This window comes from Syngnathus leptorhynchus, chromosome 12 (genome assembly GCF_054491065.1).
Source record: "Syngnathus leptorhynchus isolate UIUO chromosome 12, UIUO_Slep, whole genome shotgun sequence".
Taxonomy (NCBI): domain Eukaryota; kingdom Metazoa; phylum Chordata; class Actinopteri; order Syngnathiformes; family Syngnathidae; genus Syngnathus; species Syngnathus leptorhynchus.
In genome coordinates, this window is record NC_141206.1 from 4,334,481 (window position 1) to 4,360,291 (window position 25,811).

At 41.1% G+C, this 25,811-nt stretch overlaps 3 protein-coding genes across 4 annotated transcripts in view; 2 read left to right on the forward strand and 1 right to left on the reverse strand.

Moving 5' to 3' along the window:
• Positions 1-71: 71 nt before the first annotated feature.
• Positions 72-1,502, forward strand: bbln (bublin coiled coil protein). The gene is made up of 2 exons (XM_085925564.1): positions 72-359; positions 727-1,502. Exons 1-2 carry the CDS (start codon positions 281-283, stop codon positions 954-956), a joined length of 309 nt encoding a protein of 102 aa, XP_085781690.1. The 5' UTR covers positions 72-280; the 3' UTR covers positions 957-1,502.
• ciz1a (cdkn1a interacting zinc finger protein 1a) lies at positions 1,171-7,327 on the reverse strand. Of its 2 annotated transcripts, none has more exons than XM_085925558.1 (15): positions 7,143-7,327; positions 6,531-6,759; positions 5,653-5,783; positions 5,322-5,578; positions 5,149-5,233; positions 4,847-4,937; positions 4,669-4,766; positions 4,433-4,566; positions 4,226-4,356; positions 4,054-4,147; positions 3,494-3,607; positions 3,186-3,314; positions 3,031-3,109; positions 2,805-2,926; positions 1,171-2,702 (listed from the first exon to the last, which is right to left on the reverse strand). In XM_085925558.1, exons 2-15 carry the CDS (start codon positions 6,710-6,712, stop codon positions 2,373-2,375), a joined length of 1,977 nt encoding a protein of 658 aa, XP_085781684.1. In that variant the 5' UTR covers positions 6,713-6,759; positions 7,143-7,327; the 3' UTR covers positions 1,171-2,372. The 2 variants fall into 2 exon arrangements, with proteins under 2 accessions (XP_085781684.1, XP_085781683.1); XM_085925557.1 differs by having other exon boundaries at positions 4,433-4,593; positions 7,143-7,326.
• A 567-nt stretch (positions 7,328-7,894) lies between these two features.
• The window catches only part of dnm1a (dynamin 1a), a 28,589-nt gene continuing 10,672 nt past the window's right edge, over positions 7,895-25,811 (forward strand). The window contains exons 1-14 of the mRNA XM_085925477.1: positions 7,895-8,399; positions 12,110-12,183; positions 12,414-12,563; positions 12,643-12,846; positions 13,277-13,375; positions 14,057-14,217; positions 14,288-14,430; positions 14,589-14,724; positions 14,798-14,865; positions 15,677-15,815; positions 19,723-19,809; positions 20,506-20,576; positions 20,647-20,698; positions 22,515-22,628. Coding sequence (XP_085781603.1) covers positions 8,239-8,399; positions 12,110-12,183; positions 12,414-12,563; positions 12,643-12,846; positions 13,277-13,375; positions 14,057-14,217; positions 14,288-14,430; positions 14,589-14,724; positions 14,798-14,865; positions 15,677-15,815; positions 19,723-19,809; positions 20,506-20,576; positions 20,647-20,698; positions 22,515-22,628 — 1,659 coding nt within the window. The 5' untranslated portion in view covers positions 7,895-8,238. The remainder of the gene's footprint in view (positions 8,400-12,109; positions 12,184-12,413; positions 12,564-12,642; positions 12,847-13,276; positions 13,376-14,056; positions 14,218-14,287; positions 14,431-14,588; positions 14,725-14,797; positions 14,866-15,676; positions 15,816-19,722; positions 19,810-20,505; positions 20,577-20,646; positions 20,699-22,514; positions 22,629-25,811) is intronic.

The window sequence follows — 25,811 nt, forward strand, 5'->3', positions numbered from 1 at the left end:
TCATGAGGTAAAATCATCACTTCACTTCACAATCTTTGAGAATAATAAGTCCCGCCCATATACCTCCCAGAATCCCCTTCGTTACGGCGTAAATAAATACACTGTCAAGCCACTGTACTGACGCCAAGTCTACTAATAGGGTTAAAGCGTCAAAGCTAATCTAATGTACAACAATCTTATTCAATCTAATTTTACCTTGGGCTGATCTTTTGGAACATCTCATAGACAAGCAAACGAATAGTTGGACTGGTACCTCCGTCGAAAAGCGGAAGAAAACACAATGTCAGGACCAAATGGAGATCCTGACATTTCCATTGACGATGGCATCCTCGAGGACGACGATGACTTTAGTAACGAGGGTAAGTCATTTTCCGAATTTTTATTTTAAATCACCTCAGGAAAACTAAAGGAGTCGTTTTAATGTCGCCCTCTTTGTCCTATGATTTGCGAATTTAACGTATTTCTTTATTGTCGTGACCCCAGTGAGTAATTTGTGATTTTGTATTAGACTCTCCAAAATATGTATTTTTGTAATCAGCAGAATTTACTACGTGCAGGGGTATAATTTCCTAGTTTGACCTCCTTTACTTGTCCGTTTTAAGAATTAAACGTGGCCCTAAAACAAAAGTTTTTTTTACAATGTACTACATAATATGCATGTGTGACCTGCTGTTCTCACCCCGCTTGAGTAGGTGTACCTAATGTTATCGAACATTTTTCTTCCAGAGTTTTCAGCAATCAACTCCATGCTGGACCAGATCAACTCGTATCTCGACGGGCTGGAGGAGAAAAACGATGCACTCAACAGTAAAATGCACGAACTCCTTGAGTCCAATCGACAAGCCCGGCTGGAGTTTAGAGCACAGCTGGAAGATCGGCCACCCGAGGACGATCACCTCTGTTCGCAAGACACGGATGTAGACCACAATGAAGATAAAAGAGAGCCTTGCACCTGAACAGGAACTCAGAAGAACCAAAATATGTTTGAGAGTGTATTTGAAATGTGTCATAAAAATCCCTAATATAGATACCCCACCCCTAAATGTGACTCTTAGTAACACAGGCCAGCTTCCTGTTTTGCTTGCATTCCCTGTATCTCTATATATATATGTGGCAAGTTTAAGTAGAAAATGTTCATATGGTCTAAAAGAATATACATCACTGCAAGGAATTGTTGGGCTTATTTAATATAAATTAAAATGACATCGGAAAAATACATTTTAGAAAACATCGAGTCTTGATTTCACTTTTGTCAGTAGCGAATAAAAATAATCTTAAGAAACAAAGAAAAAACACTTTTGCTAATCATGTGCTAAGTCACCATGGTGATGTCAAGCTTTGCTACATGTGTGAGCAAGACTGAATAACCATAAATGAGGATGAAATGTTTGTGGGACAGTTAACGATGAAGTGATGCATTAGAACCTTCAGAACAGAATAATACCAAAAAAAATGAAGCCAAAATAAACAAAACATGTTTGCTTGAAAGAAGTCGTGTTAAACTTTTTTCTTTTTCTTCCACCAAATAACACATCACCTAAAACGTCCACAAGAACGTGTTAGCAAAATGTCTTTAACAAACACTGATGGTCCAGCGTGAAAACACACCATGACATTCAAGCAGCCTTGATTTCAAACGATGAAGCGGTCGTGTCTTAGTTTTACAGCAAATGGCATTTCGGTGGCTTTAGCTTGTTCGTGAGAGGCTGGTTTTAAAGTCTGTAAATTGTACCGTCCCCCTGACTTCAATGAATGCTTCCAATCTCTATTTGAGTACTTGTAGAAGAGGCATTTAGCCTTCAAAAGGTCACATGATAAAAACAAAATAAAGTCAATAAAACTATAGCCCAAAAATAAAATACAATTATTGCTGGGCAACACAAAAATGGAGGAGAAAAGCCGTTCAGTGAAGTCAGATGCGGTGTGCGTTGTGCTCAATGTAATATAAAAAAACAGTGATGGCTGCATCAATGAGAGTATTTTTTGGCTGCCTGTCTTCACTGTGGCTTCATTTCACTTTGTTAGAATTCAATTCAGCGGTCGGTCCAAAATGATGCTGTGTTCGGTACATTATTCACTCATGCTACAACTACTTCCGAGTGCACTGCGGTAGGGATGGAGCTGTTCCTCAGCTGCTTCTAAATGCACACTTTGGTCTGATTCCCAAAAATATAGAAACCGCACAGGGAAAAATGATGATGGAAGGCGTGACTCAAACAAATGTCATAAACATATGTTTCATATTTGAATATCTCAATGGGTTTGGGCTTATTTGTCTCACATTGTAATTGCGCTGTCCAACTTTCACATCATACTCTGCCACTGAATTTGAAACTTGGAGGAAAAAAAAAAAAATGTCTCCTACCCATCGTTCACCGTCTGTTACTGGCTCTTTTGGACCTCCGTCTGATGTTAGGCTTCTGCAAAGCATTTTCATCGTTGTCTTCTTCATTGGTGTTGTCAGCGGAGGTTGGCGGATCTGTGCTGTCAGCGGGGAGCTCGGACGGAGCGTTCGACGCTTGACAAGTATTGGACTCCTCCGCTTTGTCCTGGAGCTGTTTTTCTGTCCCGAGTGAACTGCTGATATTTGAAACTGACCCTCCGCTATCTTCTCCCGGGGAGTTTGTGGGTGGTCCCGTTAAAGTCTCGTGGTTGCTGTTTTCCGTGTTGTCACATTTTTCGGCCAACGATTCTTTGTGTCTCTGAAGATGGACAGCGCAAAAAAAAAGACCTTTCCACTCATGGTAATAGCATGTCAAAATACCACAATTACCCCATCACCCTAAGATGACGACTTAGCTTACCTTGAGGTTCTCAAAGTGCTTGAGGGACTTGCAATGTGTGTGTAAAGCCAACGAGTCAAAATGGTAGAATTTGTTGCATAGTCGGCAGATGAAACCAGCCACTGGCACAAAGAAGCTGGACCCTATGGAAATCAGAAAAAAGAAAAGTTTAGCACCTAGGGGCGGACCGGTCTTGATGTGACCCTATTTACGTGTATCACAAATCAATTGCCGACACGTGACTCACCGTAGACGGTGTCGCCCTCATACTGCTCGTCACTCGCCATGTCCTGTACAGTCACCTCTCTACACAAGCTCAATCCATCCTGCCACAGAAAGTCGATGCTAAGTTTACAAGATTCAATGTGACGTATTCATCATGAGAATGAACAAAAAAAGGACCTGGGTCTCAGGGGAGTCTTCTTCATCTGAGTCAAGTCTGTCATCCACCTCGTCCTTTTCTTCTTCCATCTCAGAGCCGTCGATGTCCAGCAGCTTGGATGACGTGCCAGAGCTCTCGTTCTCCTGAAGCTGATGACAAACATGGCGGCGGCAAAGGACCATTGTCAAATGTTTGACTAAGGGCTTAAGATAAAATGACAGATTTTTTTTTTTTTTTAATCAATGTTTCAGATAATAATAATAAAAAAAGATTCAATTCAACACCCAGCCCTTGTTGGTGTCTTCAATGAGGAATACACTCAAGATACCTGCTCTAATCTTTGACGGTGTTCCTGGGACTGCAAGTGAGCCACAAATATCTTGGAGCTCCTGAAGTTTTTCTTGCAGAGGCTGCAGGATGACACAACTGCTCGGCTCGCAACCTGAAGAAAGGAGGACAGGAAAGTTTAGGTATCACATTTTATATGCTAAGAGTTTTGTCAACCATCTGTTTAATTCCTATGGACGTTATGTTGCGCAATGTTTTAAAACAACCAGTAGAGGGGGGAATGGAGCACAAAATTGCATACTTTTGAATACTGTACAGTGAACTACATCTTATTCAGATTTGCTTTAGCAAATTGACCTGTTATAGAATCATGACAAAAACAAAAATACGGTGCATATTCTGTGGAATCTAAAACAGTCACATCTTTTATTGTCATTTAGCACTAATGCCTCATTGGTCGGGAGAATTGACATGATTCTGGCATGTGGCAGCCACTTTGAGTCAAGTTGAAGATCATTTTCTTATAAACGTGCTTTGAAATGAAATCAAGTGCCTGGAGCCTTTCCTAGTTTCATTATAAAAGCCAACAGTAAAAGTTACTTTGTGCTCCGCTGTGCGCCGATGGTCCGAGATGCTGGTGGAGTAGTGAGTGCAACAGGTTCCACACCAACGCTGCCTGTCTAGTTTTTTGTCTCTTTGGAGGAAAAAAAACAAAGACATTACTTATAGTACGGAAGACTCCCAAGGCACAAACGTGCCTGCATATACATACCCGTCTTTACTGGTCCCCTGTAGGGTCTCGTGCAGTCGCGGCAGCAGTGTGACCAGGCAGGCGTTGCTCATGTGCTGAATCTCCATCATCCTTTGCTGGTGGGAAACGCTGTTCATATGACTCCGGAAGTTCTTAAAAACACACAAACAAAAAGATGGTGAAAGAGCAGCTGTTAGCTGACTGAGTATGAGCTGATGTTCGACCTACTTCCTGACTATGGCAGGTGACGGTGCAGAGGTAGCAGTAGAACTTGTTGGCACCTTCTGCAGCATTGCCTTCCGCTTCCTGTTTGTCTGACGGCTCACCATCAGCCATCTCGGTGCCGTGGCTTTCTTCCATTTCTGAACCCAGTGTAGGATGTAGGCAGTCTGTAAACATAAAGATGAAATAATTTCGTCCACCAGTAGACTTTTCATCCATGTTGGTGCACTAGTATAATTTACCATCAAGCTGGCTGCCTTGTGTGTTACATTCTATGGAGAGAATATTGCCATCAGAATCTGCAGTGGTGAGAACGGCATCCTCTTGAAGCTCTTCTGATCTGATTGAGCACAAAGGAGGCAAAAAATATAAAACTGCAGTCATAATTTTGCATTTGTGCAATTGAAATTGTTGCCCCACCCTTCTTCCATTCTCTGCCTCTTTGCCGTAGGTTCTTCAAGACGTTCCTCAAAGCTCTGCTCAGTTCCCGCCGCCCATTCCGCAACATCATCTGTGGGTTGCAGTAAAGGTGATACAATCAAGTGTTTTGTCAAGATTTTTGTCTTTACAAAGAGAATGATGCGTCGTTTTAGAGAGAGGCGAGAGAGAGAGACCATGTTTATTATCGGGGTTTTCATTGATGCTAATACTCGCATTGTATTGGTCAACACGGACAGAGTTTCTTTTAAAAACAAGCATAACTTCCTGGATTTCACATCTACCTGTTTCAGTCACTCCGGCCTTGCTTACTCCTGCAATCTCAGCTGTATTTTCGTCCGCCATCTGCTCGCTATCACTCTTCTTGTCCTGGAGGGAAGCAAAAGCATCCCGCAAAGAAAAGGTTATGGCATTTTTATGACATCATTGACAATATTTTTTGGATTAAAGGTGTTACCGTGCTGGTGGTGGTAAGCAAAGAGGCGGTGGCCGCGCTCGTGGTGGTGGCTGCGCTGGCGGTGGCCGCGTTGGTGACGTGTATGGCATTATTGTAGTAGCGCGGGTGAGGGTGGAAGGCCCGAGCAGGAGCGGGGAAACCCATGACGGGGGACTTCATCGCCATGCCAATTGGAACCGGCCCCAGCAGTGACCTGTTTGCCGCTGTGAAGAATTGACGGAATTGCTGTCCGGCCATCCCAAAGCCCCGCATGTTACCTAAAGAAATACAACATGATACATGACATACATATGTTAAAGGGTAAGAGGTGTTTTTCATCTTTGGTCTTCACCCTGCATTTGCTGCATCATTAAGGCTCCCTGCAGCATGGGATTGGGGCTGATTATGGTGGTCTGGGTCGCCTGGCACAGGTTGACCATTCTGGGCGGAGGAGGCGTGGTATGTGAAGGCACGGGGATGGCTCTGGCAAAAAAAAAAAAAAAAAAAATCGGTTCACACAGTATTTACAATTAATATTCTAGGAAAAGTATGTCATTTTATTTCAAATAAATTACTAATTTTGTTGAAAGTAGTCATTTTACAACCATTTCTTACTATTGTTTGGCAATATGAGTTCATACTGACTGATTACAAATTTTTGAACTCACAAAATTCTAACTTTATTTTCATGATATTTACTTGATTATATTACCTTTGGATCAGTAGTTTTCTTCATACGACACAATATACAATACATACAATATCAGTACGATACGATATTATCAGTTAAAATTTCATTTTAGGGCTTTTTCGCCAAGTTATTAGTTCTTTTTTAAACTATTTCAGCCTAATTGAATTTCTAGAAATCATTTCTACAAATCAAAAATAAAACATTGACAATTGAAACTTATACATTTAAAAACAATAAAAACAATGCTAACAAATAAGACACTCAAATAAAGGCTTACATGTTACCTGTTGAAAACAAAATAAAAACTGTTTTTATGTTAATTTTACAAATTATTTTATCACACTATTCTAACGTCATTCTTGTAATCCAGTGACATTATTTTAGTATAAAGTACTGCGTTAACTGTGATTGAATAAGTAAATGAATGGTTCAATAACTACAATGCAATGCAAATTTAAGAGTTGCGGTGAACTAAACTCGGACAACTCGTTTACCCGAAGGCCTCATGCAAAGCCCGGGGGTCGCGTCGAAATGCTCACCGCGGTGTCTGGTGATGGTGATGGCCGACATGGTGTGTCGGAGCCGGCTGCTGCGGTGGAGGCGGCGGTGGAGGCGGTGGCGGGGGCTGCTGCTGGAAAAGTTGTTGTAGCTGCCGCAGGTGCTGGTGGAACTGCTGCTGCTGTTGCTGCTGCTGCTGTTGGTGGGTGTGGGGATTGAACATAGCGAGTTCCGGTTGCCTTCCTTTACTTCAAAAGGTTATCAGAGCTTCTGAAAAGCAAAAGAAGCTAAATGCTAAGTGACCAACTTTCAATGACAGGCACCTCCGGGGACACAACAGGTCGCTTTCATAGGTCGCGACGACAACTAGCTAACGGAAGCAAGCGAGCTAACACAAAGCGCTAAGTTTACTTTCTTGCACTACCTAAGGCAACAAAACGAAGCACCTTAGACATACATAACAGGCATGCATTACACAGAAATGTCGTTAAATGGCGACAAGGTAGAGAAGGGACTAGAACAGTGCCGCAAAGAGAAATATAAACAGAGCTAACGTTGGACGCCGCTCAATGCATCAGTTAGCTAAACCTCGCGTAATGACCATGGTTAGAATCCTTTATGTTCGATCTCTTGAACGCGTTGTCCCCACTTACCTTCACAAAAAAGTGAGACAAGACGACGAAACAACGATGAACGTTAACTATAGCATTGAAAGAGAAGAGCACCGTAATTGCGACCTCAATGTGACTGCCTATACACAAATCAACAATATCTGTTCTCCGACTGCGCTTTGGTGCCCTCTAGCGGTGCGCTTCAAAAAGGAAAGTTCCACCGTTGCCTATTTTGTGACATAATGGGATGGATGGATGGATTTAGCCATTTTAGCCTCAGAAATGCCTTTTCACATAGTCAGTCATCATGTAAAACGCAGGATGCTACATAGACTGATATAACATGTTTTGTTTTAAGTGTTAGAAATTATAAACGTGTTCCTGTCCATGTAACTTGCAATTCAGCACCATGGACAGATCTGCATTGCAGTCATTACAAAAGATAGCAACAATACGCCAAAAGTAGCTACATTCAAACAACTCTTTTGATCACTTTAGTCCCGGGATCTTTTCCTTCTTTACCTCCCTACTTTTTTTTCATATCTATAATTTACAACTCATGGTAAAATACGTCATGCACACGCTTTCATTGGTGGAAGATGAAACACATCAAATGAAAATATCTTAAATAAAAATTAAATCCACGTTTAAAATATGTTCAGAGACACAGTGCCATATCTGATGAAATTATTATTTTTTGTACCGATATTATTTACCATTAAACATGGAATACCGCTAAAAGAAATTATTTTATAAGGGAATGGCTATTTATGGCCCACCCCGTATTGAAAATCAGACATTACATTGGTGTTAACAAAATGCGCTGTTGTTGCATTTAAGATATTTTAAGGTTGAGTCATTCCCATAGTCATTCGTCACGTTACAAAGCAAAGCTGTAAGCAGAGCAGTGTGGCCACCAAGCGGCGACATTTGAGAACTACATGCTGGCAGGTTTTCAGGGGAAATAGAAGGCGAGCTCATCCTCGTCCTTATCTCCCCCGCCCTCCTGCGGTGCTCGGTGGTGGAGAAGCGCATCAGGGACGGTAACGCAACGAGGGGCTCGGTCGCAGCTCGGCATAAAATTAAACGGGGAAAATCACTCTAAATACATCCGTTGAGGACCGTTCACTAGGCCGCAATGGGGAACCGGGGCATGGAGGATCTGATCCCCCTGGTGAACCGCATGCAGGATGCCTTCTCTGCAATCGGCCAAAATGCCAACCTGGACCTGCCTCAGATCGCCGTCGTGGGCGGACAGAGTGCGGGGAAAAGCTCCGTGTTGGAGAACTTCGTGGGCAAGTAAGTGTATTTCAAACATTTACTCCATTGAAGGCACCATGCATGCATAGTCCCCATCCCCCCCCCCCCCCCCCCTTGTCCTCTTCCTCCCACTCCTCCATTGCTCTCCTCATTTTATAATGCTGCCACATTATTTAATATACCCACATTACATTTGCATACAATGCATCAAGAAGATGATCATTTTCTTGCATTTATCCCTTGTGGAGTTTATATGTAACCTCACCTGCCGCATATTGGTTCACAAAGCATTGGAGCCTAATAGAACCTGTCACAAGACCAGTGGTGCAACCAGCAGCACGTGGGCTGTGTATTGCCCACCAGAGCGTTTGATCTGGCCACAGTCACTCATAATTAGCAGTTTTAATTGAAGCTACAACAGGATGTTTGTTGTCTCTGCGGCTCCCATTTTGTTCTCCCCCATCCTATTTGAATCCCGGCTGAGCAGAATCACTCACATAGATTTGTCTTATCATAATAAAAATGATGCAAAACCACAGCACGGTAATCAATGTTGATGTGTTATGACCTTGTAGTCAGAAAGGAATAGAGACAGGGAAAGAGAGAGTCCACCTAAGCTTTGAGCCAGTCCGGCTCAAGCCTTCCATCTGGTCTCCTTTCGGTACGAGTGAAGCTTAAGCAGCAGTGCTCAGGCGACAACACAGCACCTTTATTTAAGGACATGTGTCCATGTGTGGTGCCTGTAATGTTTTATAAATGATTCAAGGTCAGACTGTGCGTGCCATGTTTTAGCTTCAAGCTAGTGCAGAATCACCCCTAATTTAATCCCATTTAACGGACATAAATCCACCCCCTGAAGCTGATGATTTGAAATTTGAATTGATTTAGGTTTAATATCTCATTAGTTGCAAACATGCCCTCTACATTGCCTCCCTGCACATTTGTTTGGCAGCAGATTATCACTGTGCATAACCACATGGCCACAAGGGGTAATCCTCGGTTTAGTAGGTAGAATAGGTGATGCTGTTTACATGGCATAATGCTGCCTTGTAGGTCTGTTTCATTTTTAAGGGCAATTTTGTAGACTTGATTTACAAAGTATTGAGCATACAATTAAGATTTGAATGAAGCTAACAAATGAAAAGTTATTCAACTATCTCAAACCAATACAATATATATATATATATATTTTTTTTATCAAAACAGAAAATTGATGGATGGGTAGAGGTAAGCATTTCAATCGCATTTTGATGAATTTATTTCAAAACTATTGTGTTGGCGTTTAATAGACAAAAATCCCATCTGGACCTGATTGCCGTGTACGTTTCATTATTGTGCGGTACTCTCTTGCTCGTCTCTGTAGTCATGGCAACAGCTTCTGCCTAATTACGGCGCCATTACCCGAGGGAGCTCCGATCATGCTGAGAGTTGAAGAGGGAAAATGTGAAACATTATGACACGAGCATGCAAAGATTTGAAGTCTGAATTGAGCTATGAGGCAAACGCAAGAATCCTGCTATGCAGTGTTTGTGCGCGTGTGTCCTATAGTTCCGTTTCGGTGACATTGTGTGTCCTCTCATCCTTCCATCTTGACACCCCACCCCTCCTCCCCGGTGGCTCATTGTGGTGCATTTACAATATGTTATCAGCTTAAAACACAGTTGTTGCCTCAATGTGCCATCTTGAAGCTGTTTTCTTCTTCACGGCTAAAACTGCATTGTGAAGCCTTGTGGCAGTCAGGGGACACTTCCTTTGTTTGTTTTATTTTGGCTCCTGTCCGGAAAAAGGCTTTGCCCTGAATGCTGCAGCTTCCAGTCAGCACAATCGATAAGGATAGCATAGGAGGTAATGCGCATAACGGCAGGGAGACATCTCGGTTCACGGCCGAGACAAAATATTAGGTACACATGCACTTTATTCATATTCAATACAAAAGCTGTATCTTCATTGTCTGCCTTTATAAAGATTATAATGCTCAGTTTTAATTGATGACCGTGTCAGAGTAGTAATTTCTTCAATTTCTTCAGACATTACTGTAGTTTGGGGCTTTGCCGTTTGAAAACACGATTTATTGTCAAGGTAACACAAACAATCAGTGTGTGCAAAAAATACATTGATTTTCCATATTTTCATTTTCCAGATATTCAAATAATGTAAACATTTAATACTTTTTATTTGACATTTTCCCAATATTTAACCAAGAGTCATTTCTTCCTTATTTTAAATTACACAGTTTTTTTCCAAAATTTTCAATCAAAATATTTAAAACACATCGCTCAGTTATGTTGTTACTGATTAATGATAGTGACACATTTTATGATACGTCTCTTGTATCTGAATGAAGAAAGCCAATCAAGTTGGTTTAATGGTTTCAGTGCTTGCAAGAGCTCTCACATAGTTATTCACATATAAATGACTTAACCCGCCATCACTATTCCATCCCCCCATCGTGGCGATTACGCCTATGTGACGTAGCCTTAGCGTTCACATATTACATAATGTAGCCAGTGACAGCCTGAGGCGTTGTGACAAATTGTAGCAGCTTCGCTCATTCTTCTCTCATTTTGTTTTGCTCATATAAAACATCAGGAGAATAGAGACACTCGTTGCATACAAATGAATTGGATTCATTTCATTATAAACTTTAAACTCATGGACAATAGATGATAAAGCTTCCGCATTCTTGTATCCATGTGGCTTTCACATATAAAATGACAAAAATATCAAAACATGTCGCAAAGTATGCACAGGAGTGTCGGACAGAAGAAGAGAGCTTCAGAGGATTAACGTTAATCTGGCTCGCTATCTTCCCGCATTGGCTCAGCGTTAATCTGCCCATCCACTGCAGAGCAACCTGCCTTTTCATTGACTCCACATGCATGAGGTCAGAGGCTCCATGCCACAACATGGGGCACGCCTGCACAATTACAATCAAAAGTCTTCATGAAGGCAATCGAGCTCAGTTGTGATTGACGGTGTCAGAAAGGTTTTAATATAAATACCTGTATTATTGTGGTTGATGTGGTGTAAAACTAGACTGTATCAACCTGAGGGCCGGTCTAAATCCACACAGGCCAAATTTTGGTATTTTTTTTACAGATGCACACAATTTAGTGTGGTTGAAAACAGGCATATTGAACCTTTGTGGGCAGGTAAACAGCCCACTTGATTTGCCGCCAATCATAGCAGGCTCTCTCATTCTCTTTAACATCAGCATGTGAGAGCTACACAGTCATGGTGGAAAGAGAAGCTGATGAGACAAAGTACGTTTATAACGAACTGCAAGCAGAACTCCACAGGCGGATGATGTCAATTTTGCCAGGGGGTTCACGTACCTGCGAAGTCCCCAAGTCACCCAATGAAAACAAGCGCAATTAAGAAAATGGACTGACAATTCTTTTGCTGGTTGCCATTGTGCTAAAGTGTAATTGAAGCCTAAAATGCAAAGTATGCACATGTAAAGATGTTTTGAATTGTCATGTTAGCTGGTAGAGGCACACACACACACACGCTCACACACACACTCACAGGGAGTTTGTGTTGCTGTTACATAATAGATGAAGCCCTGCAGAAAGATGTTGGCACTAGAAACATATTTACCAGCACGACAAGACATGTTTGCAAATTTACAAGCCTACATTGTTTTTGCACCATGACAAAATGAATATGCTGTGTAGATATGGAATATGCAAATATGTCAAAGAAATCACTTCCTGAGTGTTAGATCACATATTATTGTTTTGTTGTAGGGATTTCCTTCCACGTGGCTCTGGCATCGTGACTCGTCGTCCTTTAGTTCTGCAGCTGATGAACGCTCCCACGGGTGAGAATAAATGCAATAGTCATAGCCAAAACAAAAGAAAAAAACATCTAGTGGACAGTAAAGGTATTACATCTTAATACACAAAATATTTTGTTTGTCTGTCCAATCAGGAATATGTTATACAAGTCTATTTTACAGATTTTTGCAGTACTGTAATATTGAAAATGAATATAATGAATTCCAAATAGCATGTCATTCTTTTGACTCGCTCCCTTCCACGTGTTTTTCAGAGCACGCTGAGTTCCTGCACTGTAAGGGAAAAAGGTTCACAGATTTTGATGAGGTTCGTCAGGAGATCGAGGCTGAGACTGACCGTATAACAGGCGCCAACAAGGGCATCTCACCCGTTCCTATCAACTTGCGAGTGTATTCCCCTCACGGTCGGGCCCTCTTTTGTCTACAAGAATTAGAATACAGTCAAATATATTCTTGAAATCTTTTTATATTATCCTCTGGCAGTGCTCAATCTGACACTGGTGGATTTGCCTGGCATGACCAAAGTGCCCGTGGGCGACCAGCCGGCTGACATTGAGACTCAAATTCGGGACATGCTGCTGCAGTTTGTCACCAAGGACAACTGTCTGATGCTGGCCGTTTCGCCGGCCAACTCGGATCTGGCCAACTCGGACGCTTTAAAGATTGCCAAAGAGGTCGACCCTCAGGGTAGGTGAATGCATACACATATAAAACAATTTTTAATCCCTCCAGTCATCTATTCAGTTCCTATAGTGCTTGTCCTTAGGGTTTTGGGTAAGAGGAACCTATTCCAGATGACTTTGAGTGAGAGGAGAAGTATAACCCTATGGTCTGGTCGCCACTTATTCACAGGACACATCCAGCCATACAACTCTTCACACACACAGCTACGAATCATTTAGAATCTTCAGTGAACCTAACGTGTGTGTTTTACCCTCTAGATTAAATGACCATACTGATATGCACTATTAGAATGACATTTCTGATATAATATTATGATACATACATCAAATATAATCAGTAAATGACTTCTAAAATATTGTCAAAGTTAGACTTTTTGGTGGTCCCTAGATATGAGGAGAAATATGCACGTGTGTGTTTGCGTGTGCATGTGTAGGTATGAGGACCATCGGCGTTATTACCAAACTGGACCTCATGGACGAGGGGACGGATGCCAAGGACATACTGGAGAATAAGCTGCTTCCGCTCAGACGAGGTGTTAAAACACACACACACACGCTCACAATTTCTTCAGGACATGTGACCCACTGATTCCCTCTTGTGGTGGCAAGGCAGTTCAGCACAAACCTTAACCCCCCCCCCCAAAAAAAAAAATGATGAAAAAGGGGGAAAAAAAAGAAAGGAATGGTAATAAAAGAGTGGTTTTGCAAAATGCTGATGCTGTACTTTTCTTTTCCGCTTGCACTTTGGTTTGCGCTCGCACATTTAATATTTTCCATAGCCTGTGTTATTTCTGTGTCTACCCCCCACCTCCCTCTCTCCATGTGTGTCTGTCTACTCATGTTTACAAAGCTGCTGGCTGCATTAGTAGCAAAGTCGCTTTTAACAATCAGGAAAATCAAGCGGAAGTGAAACAGGATCTGCTTGACCTGAACTCACCTAGTTTCTCTTTGCATTTCTTAAAAGTCTTAGGCGGGCACACAAAATCATCCCAATTATTTATATATATATTTATTTGGTATACTCATATAAATCACCACACCTCCATGCATTATTATTTACATTCTTTAATCTAATGCTAAAATACGGTCGCGCTTAATATTATGGAGCACATTTTTTAAAGCCTTGAAATGGTTTGGAAGAAAAATGAATAAAACCAACAACGTCTGGCCTTCTCATCAGCAGCCTCTGTGGAATTATTGTCTATTGTGTCAAGGCTACATCGGTGTGGTCAACCGAAGCCAAAAGGACATCGATGGAAGGAAAGACATCACGGCCGCCCTGGGTGCTGAGAGGAAATTCTTTCTCTCTCACCCTTCCTACAGGCACCTAGCCGACCGCATGGGCACGGCGTACCTGCAGAAAATCCTAAACCAGGTGGGTCGAGAAGTAGAAGATCTGACGTAACTGCAGGATGTCATCTAATTCTGACTTTTAAATTGGATAGCAACTCACCAACCATATCCGGGACACTCTGCCGGCTCTGCGGGCCAAGTTGCAAAGCCAGCTCCTTTCCATCGAGAAGGAGGTGGAGGAGTACAAGAACTTTAGGCCCGACGATCCGTCTCGCAAGACCAAGGCTCTGCTTCAGTGAGTTGTATTACGACAGTATTGTGGATTCATTGGTTTGACATCAATGTGGCAAGTGGCTGTCTCTGAAATCAAGAACAAGACAGATGCAATAAAATGTCACAAAATGATTGATTATTAGACAAGTGTGTGACAAGACTGCAATGTGTACGTGGCAGGATGGTGCAGCAGTTCTCTGTGGATTTTGAGAAGTGCATCGAGGGCTCCGGGGACCAGATCGACACTGCCGAGCTGTCTGGCGGCGCCAAGATCAACCGCATCTTCCATGAGCGCTTCCCCTTCGAGTTGGTCAAGGTTTGTCTAATTTTGGGAATTTGCCACCATGTCAAAAAAAAAAAGCATAACGACATTGTGACCTCCCTCTCAGATGGAGTTTGATGAAAAGGAGCTCCGCAAGGAGATCAGCTACGCCATCAAGAACATCCACGGCATCAGGCAAGTTCGTCCTTACGCTCACCTCTACGTCATATGAACATCACACTCACCGCCTTCTTCACTCCATTAGCTTAGTCACCTCTGTTACATCAATCCAGCATCACGAAGCTAACCACAAAGGTCAACGTGATCAATTAGATGCAGTGGCATTTTTTATTGGCTATCTAATTAGTAGGCTGGAAAACTACGCTGTGTTGAACTATGGAGGAGAAGCAAGTGGAAGAGTAATGATAGTTCTAAGAATTCATATTTTTTGTGTAAAGTGGTCCAAACGTTTTCGGAAAAAAAAAAAAAAAAAGTGTGTCTTTTAGCCTGCTACCCTTGTAAACAATTTTTTTACCGGTGATCCTAAAATAGTGATAACATACTGTAATTCAGTGATGACGCAAGCACAGTTAAAATAACAATGACGGGGTGACAGATTGACAAATGACGAACTAGGCCGGCCTGAAATAATGACAAGAGTGATGATGACGGACTAGCGGGGCGGCCAATGGCGTTTACTGATACTTCCTCGGCTATGAGACAGACGTGTTGCCCTAAATGAGTGCTCTGGAAAGTCAAATGGTGTCAGGGTGACTTTGCTCATGGTGTAATTGTGTGTATGAAGTGTATTGTCCTTGAGCATCATTGACTGTAATCACATTTTGTCTTCAGCACGTGAGAATATTGCAGTGAGTCCTTTACGCTTGTTGTCTTGACTTGTGTGTGTGTTTGGGGGGGGGGGGGGTAACTTTCATGATAATTAACACTCTTCTCTCTCGTCCAACTTTTTTTCTTTCTTGTCTGCGTGGCCGGTTCTGACGAGCAGAACTGGTCTCTTCACTCCGGATATGGCCTTTGAGACCATTGTGAAAAGGCAGATTGGGAAGATTAAAGAACCTTGCACCAAATGTGTGGATATGGTCATGTCTGAGCTAGTCAATACTGTTAGACAGTGTACCAAAAAGGTAAACAAATGTAGTAATCGGTGGCTAGCATTTTTTTTTTTTTTTGTTATTTTGTGTGTCCTTTGTCTGCAAAGACCCGCCGGTGTCACTCACTCTCCCTATTCTCCCGTGAACTCGCTGCTCGCTCCAGCCTCCTTGGCTTGTTTTGCGTTTTGCTGGACAGGCTGTCCTGTGGTATAGAGGTGTGCTGATGGGGATTTTCCACAAAAAAAAAAAGTATGGCCGCTGAGTTGTGAATGTATGGCTGTCAGGACAATTTCATTTACAGTGGGGTCAGCGCAGAAAGAGTCTCTTGGTAACGCACTTGGTGGAGTGCTAATTTGGTACTCAGATTTGGTGCCTGCTCAGACCATGTCTAACTTGCCAACACAGGGTAGACAGCTGGTCTAACTCAAACTATTTCTTCCATAAATATTTTTATAGCAGGCATCAAACCCACTGACGGAATGAAGAGAGCCACTTTGATGAGCCGTAATTGAAGTCGGCTGTGATCACTCTCACAGCGGTGCAGACCTCCCTCTTACAGACCTGCCCATGTTTGTGAAATTCCGGCTCAGAGATACGGCCACATGCTTGCAGGATTTATGCTGGTCACAAAAATAGAGCCCTTAGTTTAAATTCCCCCAATATGTGTCATCATTTTTGTTTGTTATTTTACATCAGTTACAGTGAATTTATTTTCACGCATCATTTTTATCGACATCATCAAAATGGCCCTGAACTGGTTTAATTCATTATGATCCAAAGTAAAACTATGTTTGTGCATCTACTTTTGTTTGCAGCTCATGCTTTTAGTTTTGAAATAAATTAATTTGCAGCATAGTTGAAGAGAAAATGTCCTCTAATTTTCTTTCCTGGTTGTAACTGGCAGCCATATTGAATGACCTCAGCGTCCAGACTTGCGCACGTGTGTGTCCGTGAGACCGCAGCCGTGCACCTGCAGCATAAAAGAACCGTGATGGTTGTTAAAAAAAAATATGTGTGGCTAAATTCCAACTCCACCGTGACAGCGGGTTTCCAAGAGCAAGCTGGAGGCCTCTGCTGGGATGCTTTGTGTTATTTTTGGGATGAAGCGCGTGGAAAAGAGGAGGGGTCAGGAGAGGCGGCTTGCACGGCTGCCGTCTCGCTCTTTCTCCCATCTTGTCCCGAAAAAAAAAAGTCTCACTTTGATTTTCTTCCTTCTGTGCTGTTTTATCTTCCCGCTCATCTCTCCTTGTCTTATTCATTCGGAATACGTTGCCTCTCATCCATCCTTTTTCTACTCTCTTTCCTCCTCCTTATTTTGCTCCTCCATTTCCTGTCCCGGTTCTTTTTTAATTTCATTTATTTCAACGTTGTCACCCGTGCCACCCGCCTATTTCTACAGGACGGGTCTGTTCACCCCTGACCTGGCTTTTGAGGCAATAGTGAAAAAGCAGATCCAAAAACTGAAGGAACCCACACTGAAGTGTATAGACATGGTTGTGAGCGAGCTCACCCTCACCATACGAAAGTGTAGTCAAAAGGTAAAAACAAAAAAAATGTTTTTGTAAAGTGTGCCGGTGGGGGCAGACCGATGGCTGGGCTTACTTATTCTCATTAAGAGCCATTTTAGTTTACTATTTAAAATGAGTGTGTGATGGTCTACAGCAAAGTTGCAGCCATAGTTTCCTTCTGAGGGCCATTATGACTGTGAACCCAAATAAATGTATGAACGTCTAATATTATATATACAGCAGAGGTGCCCAAGCCCGAGAATTTCACACACCTGGTCTACAGTATTTACAGGAATAATAGACTGATGTCAAATGAATTCTGAATAAAATGCAGAAATAACACCAAAAAGCTAATGTGCGTAATATTAACTTGGTGTGAAGTTGCAAGGACAGGCATTGGGTTTGTACATTTTTCTAATTCTTGCCCAGGTTATAATAATTTAAAGATTGGTATAACAGCTTGTCCTGTACAGCCAAACAGCAAAATAAATGCATTTAAAATAAATCATGTATTCATTTAATTGACAAAGACCAAAACAAAGACCATTTTTGCCATAAATATCGTTATTTTTACAAAAGTAAAATGTAGAATGTAAAAAAAAATGTGTTTTTAAAAATTTAAATTTCTATATTTAGATGTTTGACCAAAGCCCGTTAAACTCAGAAAGTTATTCAACGTATCATAAGCATGCTCAAGAGGAATTTTAGTAACTTTAGCTGTGTCCACTCTCTTTTTGTCGTTATAAAAAATGCCAATGACCTTCTGTTTTGTGGCAATGGCAGGATTATGTACCATTTGCATTTAACCTTGTCAATTTTGTAAATATTAATCGGCGGTTGCACTGAAATTTAAGAAGCTAGGAGCATGCGAAACTTTTACCATTTTTTTTGTGTTGTCAATTGAATTTATCCCCAACTGCCAGCCGTAATCGGTCTGTCCTTACTCAAGACTTTACCTATTTAATACATACTTGATAGTTTAGTACCTTGATTTCAACTTAATCTGCATGTTAGGTCATTTTATTTCATATCTGACTTCACCATGCTGAATCTTTCCATTTCATCCTCCTTGTCTCTGTGTTTGTCCGTATATATGTAAATAGATATATTTTTTTTAATGAACTTTAAGTTGCGTGACTGATCACGGAGTTCCACTCATTGACTAACTGACGCCCTTCCACCATATTGATTTTTTGTTTGTTTCTACCTGCTTTTATTTGACTTCCATCCTGTCGTCTTGCCCAAACGAGAGCGTGACCTCCTTTGGATTTCTCCTCTCTGTCACGTTGTTATTTTGATTTGCAGAAATTTACTGTGTTTAAAGATAGACTGTATTATGATATACAGTACTTGGGAAAATCCACAAAGGGGTCAGTTTGAAGTCGTCCTCAGTTCCCCTTCCCTCAGTCCCCTCCTCCTTGCCCTTTTTTGCTTTGCACATTTTGCATCCCTGCATGCGGCCTTGCTCGTGACATTGAAACCAAATTTTTTGGCACTTCAAGTGACACAAAACAATTTGTCACTCTTCATGTTGCAATGCATCCTAAGTGATTCGTTGATTTGACATCTTAATACTCTTTTTGCTCACCAAGTTGTCCACACAAACAAAAACAAACAAACAAAGAAACTTCCAAACAAAAAAGACACTAGATAAAAATATGAATGACAGACATAAGGCAGAATTTATATTATTCAAAGAGCATCGTTATTTATTGTGCAAACTAAAAGTGAGCAGATTTTCACTCAGATGAGTCAACGCTTAGTAAAACAGTTCTAATTTGGATCAGCACCAAATTGGAAATTAAATTCATCACTAAGATTCAGTGTGAAGGAATGCCACAAACATTTACATGTGTTACTTTGTGAGCACCAAACGAGAAAGTCACGACTTGGAAGGTGAAAAAGACAACTGATCATTCCCGTTCAATACTTCAAGATGCATTGTGACATGCAAATAAAAAAGACATTTGTCAACCCCCCTTTTTCTGTGTGTGTGTGTGTGTGTGTGTGTGTGTGTGTGTGTGTGTGTGTGTGTGTGTGTGTGTGTGTGTGTGTGCGTGTGTGCGTGTGTGTGTCGTTGTGGCTTTGCAATGAGCTCATGGAAAAAGCCCCTCAGTGTGCTGGGAAAGAGATGCTCTTCTGCCAGGAACATTGTTGAGCCTGCATTTGTGTGGCAATATCACAGACTTTTGCACTATTCCTTTGTTGGTCTCTAATTTTGTTAAAAAAAGAAAAAAAAATCTGGATACACATAAAATAATCCAAATGTTGGCCCTGACCTGTGCTGAGTCTGCGATAAACCTTTCTCTGAACCCAGAACACTTTTTTGTGCATTATTTTTATTGTGCATGTAGTAGAACTGTGTGTTTGGGTTCAGTGAGACAAGTCATGGAAGTGGTTTGCGTCCGACCCACTGTGCCGTGTGCTTGTAGCTGGCCCAGTACCCGATGCTGAGAGAAGAGATGGAGAGAATTGTCACGCAGCACATTAGAGACAGAGAGAGCCACACCAAAGGCCAGGTAACATAAGAGAAAGGTGCAATTAAATCATACTCTTGACACTTATTATTCATTGAAATAAACTATAAAGTTTGTTGGAAAAAAATTTGCTGCTCCAGTTGCTTTTAATGATAAATCATGTTTACGGATTTTATCACCTTCCCAGGTTAAGAATCTATGTATGTATCAAATCCTAATTACTCAATCTTAACAGAAAATCACAATATCAAAAAGGTTTTAATGTTTACATTTTGTTTTATTTTCTTATTTAATTACTTTGATTGATTATTTGTTTTTTTATTATTTTGCATTATATTTTATTCTTAAATTTATATGATTTTTTAAAAATTTATTTTGCTTTATATATTTTTGGACTGAATTTCCCATTAATTACCTGACATATATTGTTTTATATAATTATATGTTATTCTTATTATGATGATGATTATCATTATGAAACCTTGATATGGCAGATTTTAAATCAGCAGAAAAAAATGCCTTTCTGATTAAAAATGTGTTGAATTATGTATGATATTATTGTATTTTATTTGTCTTATGAGATATTTATTAAATGTGGTTTGCCTAAAACATACAACAAAATAAATGTATATATTTTTTCATTCCAAAAATACAATAAATGGCAAGTAAAATTCTGCCCAAACTGTATCGTAAAGCATAATTTTTGGAAAGTTGAATTGAACGATGCTCGTTCGTCAGGTGCTCCTTCTGATCGAAATCGAGTTGTCCTACATGAACACCAACCATGAGGACTTCATCGGCTTTGCCAAGTGAGTCATGGATTTTGTTCCCTCTCTTTGTACTCGTGCTTGCATGCTAATGTTTGTGTGTTTTGTGCAGTGCCCAGCAGAGGATCAACCAGATGAACAAGAAGAAGGCGGCTGGGAATCAGGTGATAATACTGTCCACCATATTTTTTTAGCGAATCTTTCGGCTCTTATCCTACAATAAAACTATTCAACTTTGTGCAGTATTTGGAATTGATGCTACGGTGATCATTTTTCTTTTGCATGACTGGTATCCTGAAGAATTTTACAACTCTGTGCTCTTTCTTTGAGTTTCTTCTGCTCTTCTGAGCTCTCCAATTGTGTTGTATTTTCTTCCATGTGATTTCCTCTTGTGTGTTGCCTCTCCTCTTCTATCTGTGGCTTGTGCACTGCTTCAGGATGAGATCATGGTGAGTAGCGACTGTGCACGTCTGAATGAATTGATATGAAAATGAATATACTGTATGTCTTTGCAAAAGGTGGTGTGTGCAAAATACGCTATGGGCTATCAATAGTTGGGCTTGGTGACTGTGGTGGAAAACCCTCGGCTGCTTCCTCTTCCCTGATTATTAACGTTTTGCTCACACATTTCTATCACACGATGATCACTATGCTAAAACCTGCTTATATATGACATGAAGAAAAACGACCACGCAACTATCCCCCACCCTCTTCCTGAACAGTGGCTCCCATCTCTTGTCAGTTTGACAGTCGTCATAGCAACCACCCAGGTTGGGGTGCGGGTGGGGCAAAGGTTAGAGGTGCAGTAAACCGAGGGGTGATCTGTGCTTCCTGTTTACACGTGGATGTAGTTGGCCCTTAAAGACCCTCGACTGCTTCTGTTCTCCATCTTAGCGTGACTTTCTACTCCATCCTCATGATAAGTGTTTACTACATGGGAAATCATTTGTCTTTTGGCCTTGTGTAAGTAAACATTTCAAAGTGTTCAGTGGTCAAGAGATGTGCACTGTGCATTTTTTTTTTAAAGCCACAGTGGAACGAACCTTTAAGGCCGTTCCAGAACACTTCAGGACCTTCAGCGATTTATATGACTTTCCAAACAATTTTCCCACAGGAAATATTGCCAGGAGAAATTCATTTTAGCGTCAAGCTGTCGCCACGGTTAAACTGTTATGAACACTATGGGCAATGATTTAACATTCGGAAAGGCTTACGAAGATTTTTTTTTTTTTTTTATTCTTAAATATTCAATTTGATCACACTAGGGTAAAAAGAAGTCATCTACCTTAAGATGCATCTTACATCTAATGTGGATGGCTTTGATTCTCAAACTCAAAGAGAACTAAAACACAAATATGCAAATTTGCGAATACTAAATTGTGAATAAGCAGGGCTTCGCTGGAAACATTGACGTACTTGGATCATTTGGCTGATATTGTATTTCTTTTGGTTATATGCTCATCATTTTTGCACATAAAGAATGAAACATACTCCTGCATCTGACTGCATGTTCTGAAAAGGGTATTTGGACAAGTATCCCCCCCTGCCCCATCCCCCGCTAGTGCTTGCTGTCCCAGCAGCCCGCTATGACATGCAGGCTTTTGACCACCAATGCACACTGTATGTACAGCAAATATATGTACTTGGCCGCTTTCATGAAAAAAGGCCCTGGTTGGCTTGGAATTGTAACATTCTCTCCACATTCTCATCCAGCCGGAGAGAGGAGTTAACGATCGGTTCAAGGTAAATGAAGTCTACCGTGTGTGTTTCTAATAGATGCAGATAGTAGTGAAAGTATAGAAAGTCTTATTTATTAGGTACATGAGAGATCCATCAAAAAAACGACATTTACAAAGATAATAGTTCGCAAGCTTGTAATATACAATACAGAGAGGTTTCTCGCTGGTGTACCTAACGTTGGGGCTGGTGAGTGTGATGTCACTTCTCGTGTATCGCCAATCTTGTCTGTACGTTGCCCAGGTGATCCGAAAGGGGTGGCTGACCATTAACAACATTAGCATCATGAAAGGTGGAGCCAAGGAGTACTGGTTTGTCCTCACTGCGGAGTCGCTGTCCTGGTACAAGGATGACGAGGTGTGTTTCACTCTCTCACACAATTAGAAAGATTTAGAAAGAATATTTGGGGAAGAAAAAAAAAAAAGGTCAAAATGAATCCAAATATATTTCTTCAATTATTATTATTTACATGTATATTCCAATACATCCTTAACACAATCTTTGTTAGTTTCTTGATCATTTTCTCAATATTTTGGAGAAGTGCTATAAAGTTCTTGCATGATAATACAACTTCATCGAAATGAATATTTTTACTAACTAACGCCTCATCGTTCATCACTTGAAGATAAATTAGTTCGTGGATAGGTAGGTAGGTCGGTAGATTAATATTTTATTCATCTCGTAAAGGAAATAAAATAAATGTGCGGTCGTTTTCACCCAAACCTGAACCAGGAGGAACAATTTCTGTTACTTTAATTTCTTCCTTCTTTTCCACTTTGTGCTCCAAAAGTTCATTCCAGCTCCTCTCAGTTGCTTTTTTTTTTTTTAAGTCAAGTTCAGCGGTTTTTGAGTACATTTGAGCCAACACATTTTGGTACTGGGCGAACTGGTCAAAGAAAGGTCCCATGATGCTTAGTGGAACTTTTTGGAGCGAGCCACGCAGTCTCACTGTCTCCAGGATGTAACCGCTCATATGTTTGCGTGTGTGTTTATGTGTGTGTGTGTGCGTGCTGCGGTCGGGCGGCCGTGTGCGTGAGTCGGTATGTGTGTGACAGAGAACGCAGGAATGAGAGCGAGAGAGAGAGAGAGAGAGAGAGAGAGAGAGAGAGAGAGAGAGAGAGAGAGAGAGAGCGAGAGAGAGACGACCGTTTTCAAAGAGTCAGGACCCCCCAACATGTCAGACACCAAAAGCTGGCATCCACATGTGCATACCAAAGCCCCCAACCCCCCAACCCCTGCTCCTCTTGCCCTGCCCTGATCCAAATTGCACACACACACACACACACACACACACACACACACACACACACACACACACACACACACACACACACACACACACACACATAATCTGCTTCTAATAAACATACTTCATTTCAAAGAGGGTGCACAATGCAAGCGGGACTTGTTGGGCAGGACGTGAGGGTGGGAGATTCTGTCTTTTGTTAGCCGGGTATCGTACACGTAACTAGGACCATGTGGGAGAGCGAAAGGTTGATGCGGACACGATACTTTTCATCCATTTTTCCTCAACTTTGTATAAATTGTACATTAACTCCCTTCTTGTCCTGTGTATTTATTTAATTAAACTTGGAGGTTGGGGGAGGCCTCATGTTACCATGTGGTCTTGGTGTCAAATCTCAGTGCCAAGGACGAAGGATACCATTGATCAGAATCCAAGCACCTTTTTTCTATCAAGACATTTTATTATTTGCAAAATATTATAGTACTACAAAGGCGCACACAGAAAAGGGAACACACTGTAGGGCAGTAACAGTAAAAAACATTTGAGATGGAAGTGTTTTCAGTTACAAACACGTAATGGAACCAAATAAATTCATAAGTCAAGTGGCTGCTGTACTGCCATCGAGTCCTCTGTCTGCCGTTCCTCCCAAATTTAAAGGGGCCATTCTTTACTACTCACAATTTTAATTTTTTGTTTTAAATTGCATTGCGGGCCAAATCAAAGCCTTTCGTGGCCCATATATGGCACACAAGCAGCAGGTTGCGCAGCCCACTATGCTTCTCCTTAGTGGTGCTTGCCCATTACAGTTAGATACGCAAAAAGCACAACACAAATGCTTGTGGGGTAGAGTTACAATGCAACACACACAAACACACACAAAATAAACACTAGTTACTATTTAAAAAAAAAAAAAGACTTTTATTAGTTGGCCTCTTGTCATGGGGAAAACCCTTGCTTTAAGTCTGGCATGGCAGCACACACTAACCAAAACATCCTGGCACTGCTTGTTGGCTTGGATATTGTTATTTCGATGTGTGTGTATGTGCGCGTTTGTACGTGTGATTCACAGCCTCCTGGTCTATATTACCACAGGACATGCCGATTCTTTGAATCAGACGTCTTGATGTAGAGGGAGATGCAAGGACAAGAAAAAAAAGAAAAAAGATAGCTGGAAACAAAAGAGAAATGAGCATAAAAGAACCACATGACTATGATTTTATAGACTTCCAGCACGAGTGGTATTCATTTGTTCGTATTAATACTTTGGACGTAAATGAGTGCAAAACTCTATTGTCCTGATGTGGAAAATTTGGGTTTTTTTTTTCTTAGCGTACACAATCAGTTAGTAGATGTTTTTTTTTTGTAAGAGTACTGAAGACTTAAGAAGCAAGGAAGTGTTAAAAGTAGTATGACAATTTCAAAAGTAGTTTGGACATCCTGCAAACTCCATTCCGCCTATTCATAGGACTTTTAGAATTATGGGCACTGATGAATTATATTGCGAATCAAAACAGCAGCACCTATGAAGCCCGTCAACAGAGGCACAAAGCCCCTGACGACTTAGCTCCAAGCATCACGGGGGGAAGATTTTCTTTGGGATAATAATCAATTTCATTTCATTTTACACTCAAGTGGGATTTCACATTTTTTTTAATATACATGACCGCAACCATTCAAAAGTCTGGTGTCACTTGGAAAAGTCCTTGACTTATAATAATAATTATTATTATTTATTAATATTTATCATTATAAACACTCCTTTTGTTTTAGAAATAAAGACGTTTTGAGTGAACCCTATACTTTTTAGTTGTGTATATTTTTTAAATTATTGTCATCATTCATTCGTGTGGAAAATTCTGTGAATCTGCTGAAATTGATATTTCCCCCCCCCCCCCAAACACAGTCATTAAAAAACATGCTAATTTAGTCATAAAACAAAAGAAAAAAGTATCTCGTGGTTGAGCTTGGGGTTTTTCACGTTATTTATTCGGATTTAAAATTTATGCATAAAAAATAGCAGCTGCGTTGTAAGTCATTTGCGATTTTTGTTTTTTTTCCCCATTTTGCATTGACATTCTAGTAAGCTTCTTTCCCCCCGTCGAACTACGTGTGCGTGCGTTTGTGTGTGTGTGTGTGTGTGTGTGTGTGTGTGTGTGTGTGTCTGTGTCTGTGTCTGTGTGTGTGACTGGGTTTCCCTGATGCTGCTGTAAGGCCGCCAAAAAGCCAGACTTACCAAGTGATCCCAGCAGTAAACATCTTAAGGGAGAGAGGGTGGGCTTACATCACACTCACAT

Excerpts from the sequence above, each read along its gene's own strand:
- bbln (XM_085925564.1), top strand. The coding sequence starts at position 281 with ATGTCAGGACCAAATGGAGATCCTGACATTTCCATTGACGATGGCATC. Across the intron at positions 360-726 it reads CGATGACTTTAGTAACGAGG|AGTTTTCAGCAATCAACTCC; the intron begins GTAAGTCATTTT and ends TTTTTCTTCCAG.
- ciz1a (XM_085925557.1), bottom strand. The coding sequence starts at position 6,712 with ATGTTCAATCCCCACACCCACCAACAGCAGCAGCAGCAACAGCAGCAG. Across the intron at positions 3,315-3,493 it reads ACCGTCAAAGATTAGAGCAG|CTTCAGGAGAACGAGAGCTC; the intron begins GTATCTTGAGTG and ends GTTTGTCATCAG. Across the intron at positions 2,927-3,030 it reads TGAGGGCGACACCGTCTACG|GGTCCAGCTTCTTTGTGCCA; the intron begins GTGAGTCACGTG and ends TGATTTCCATAG.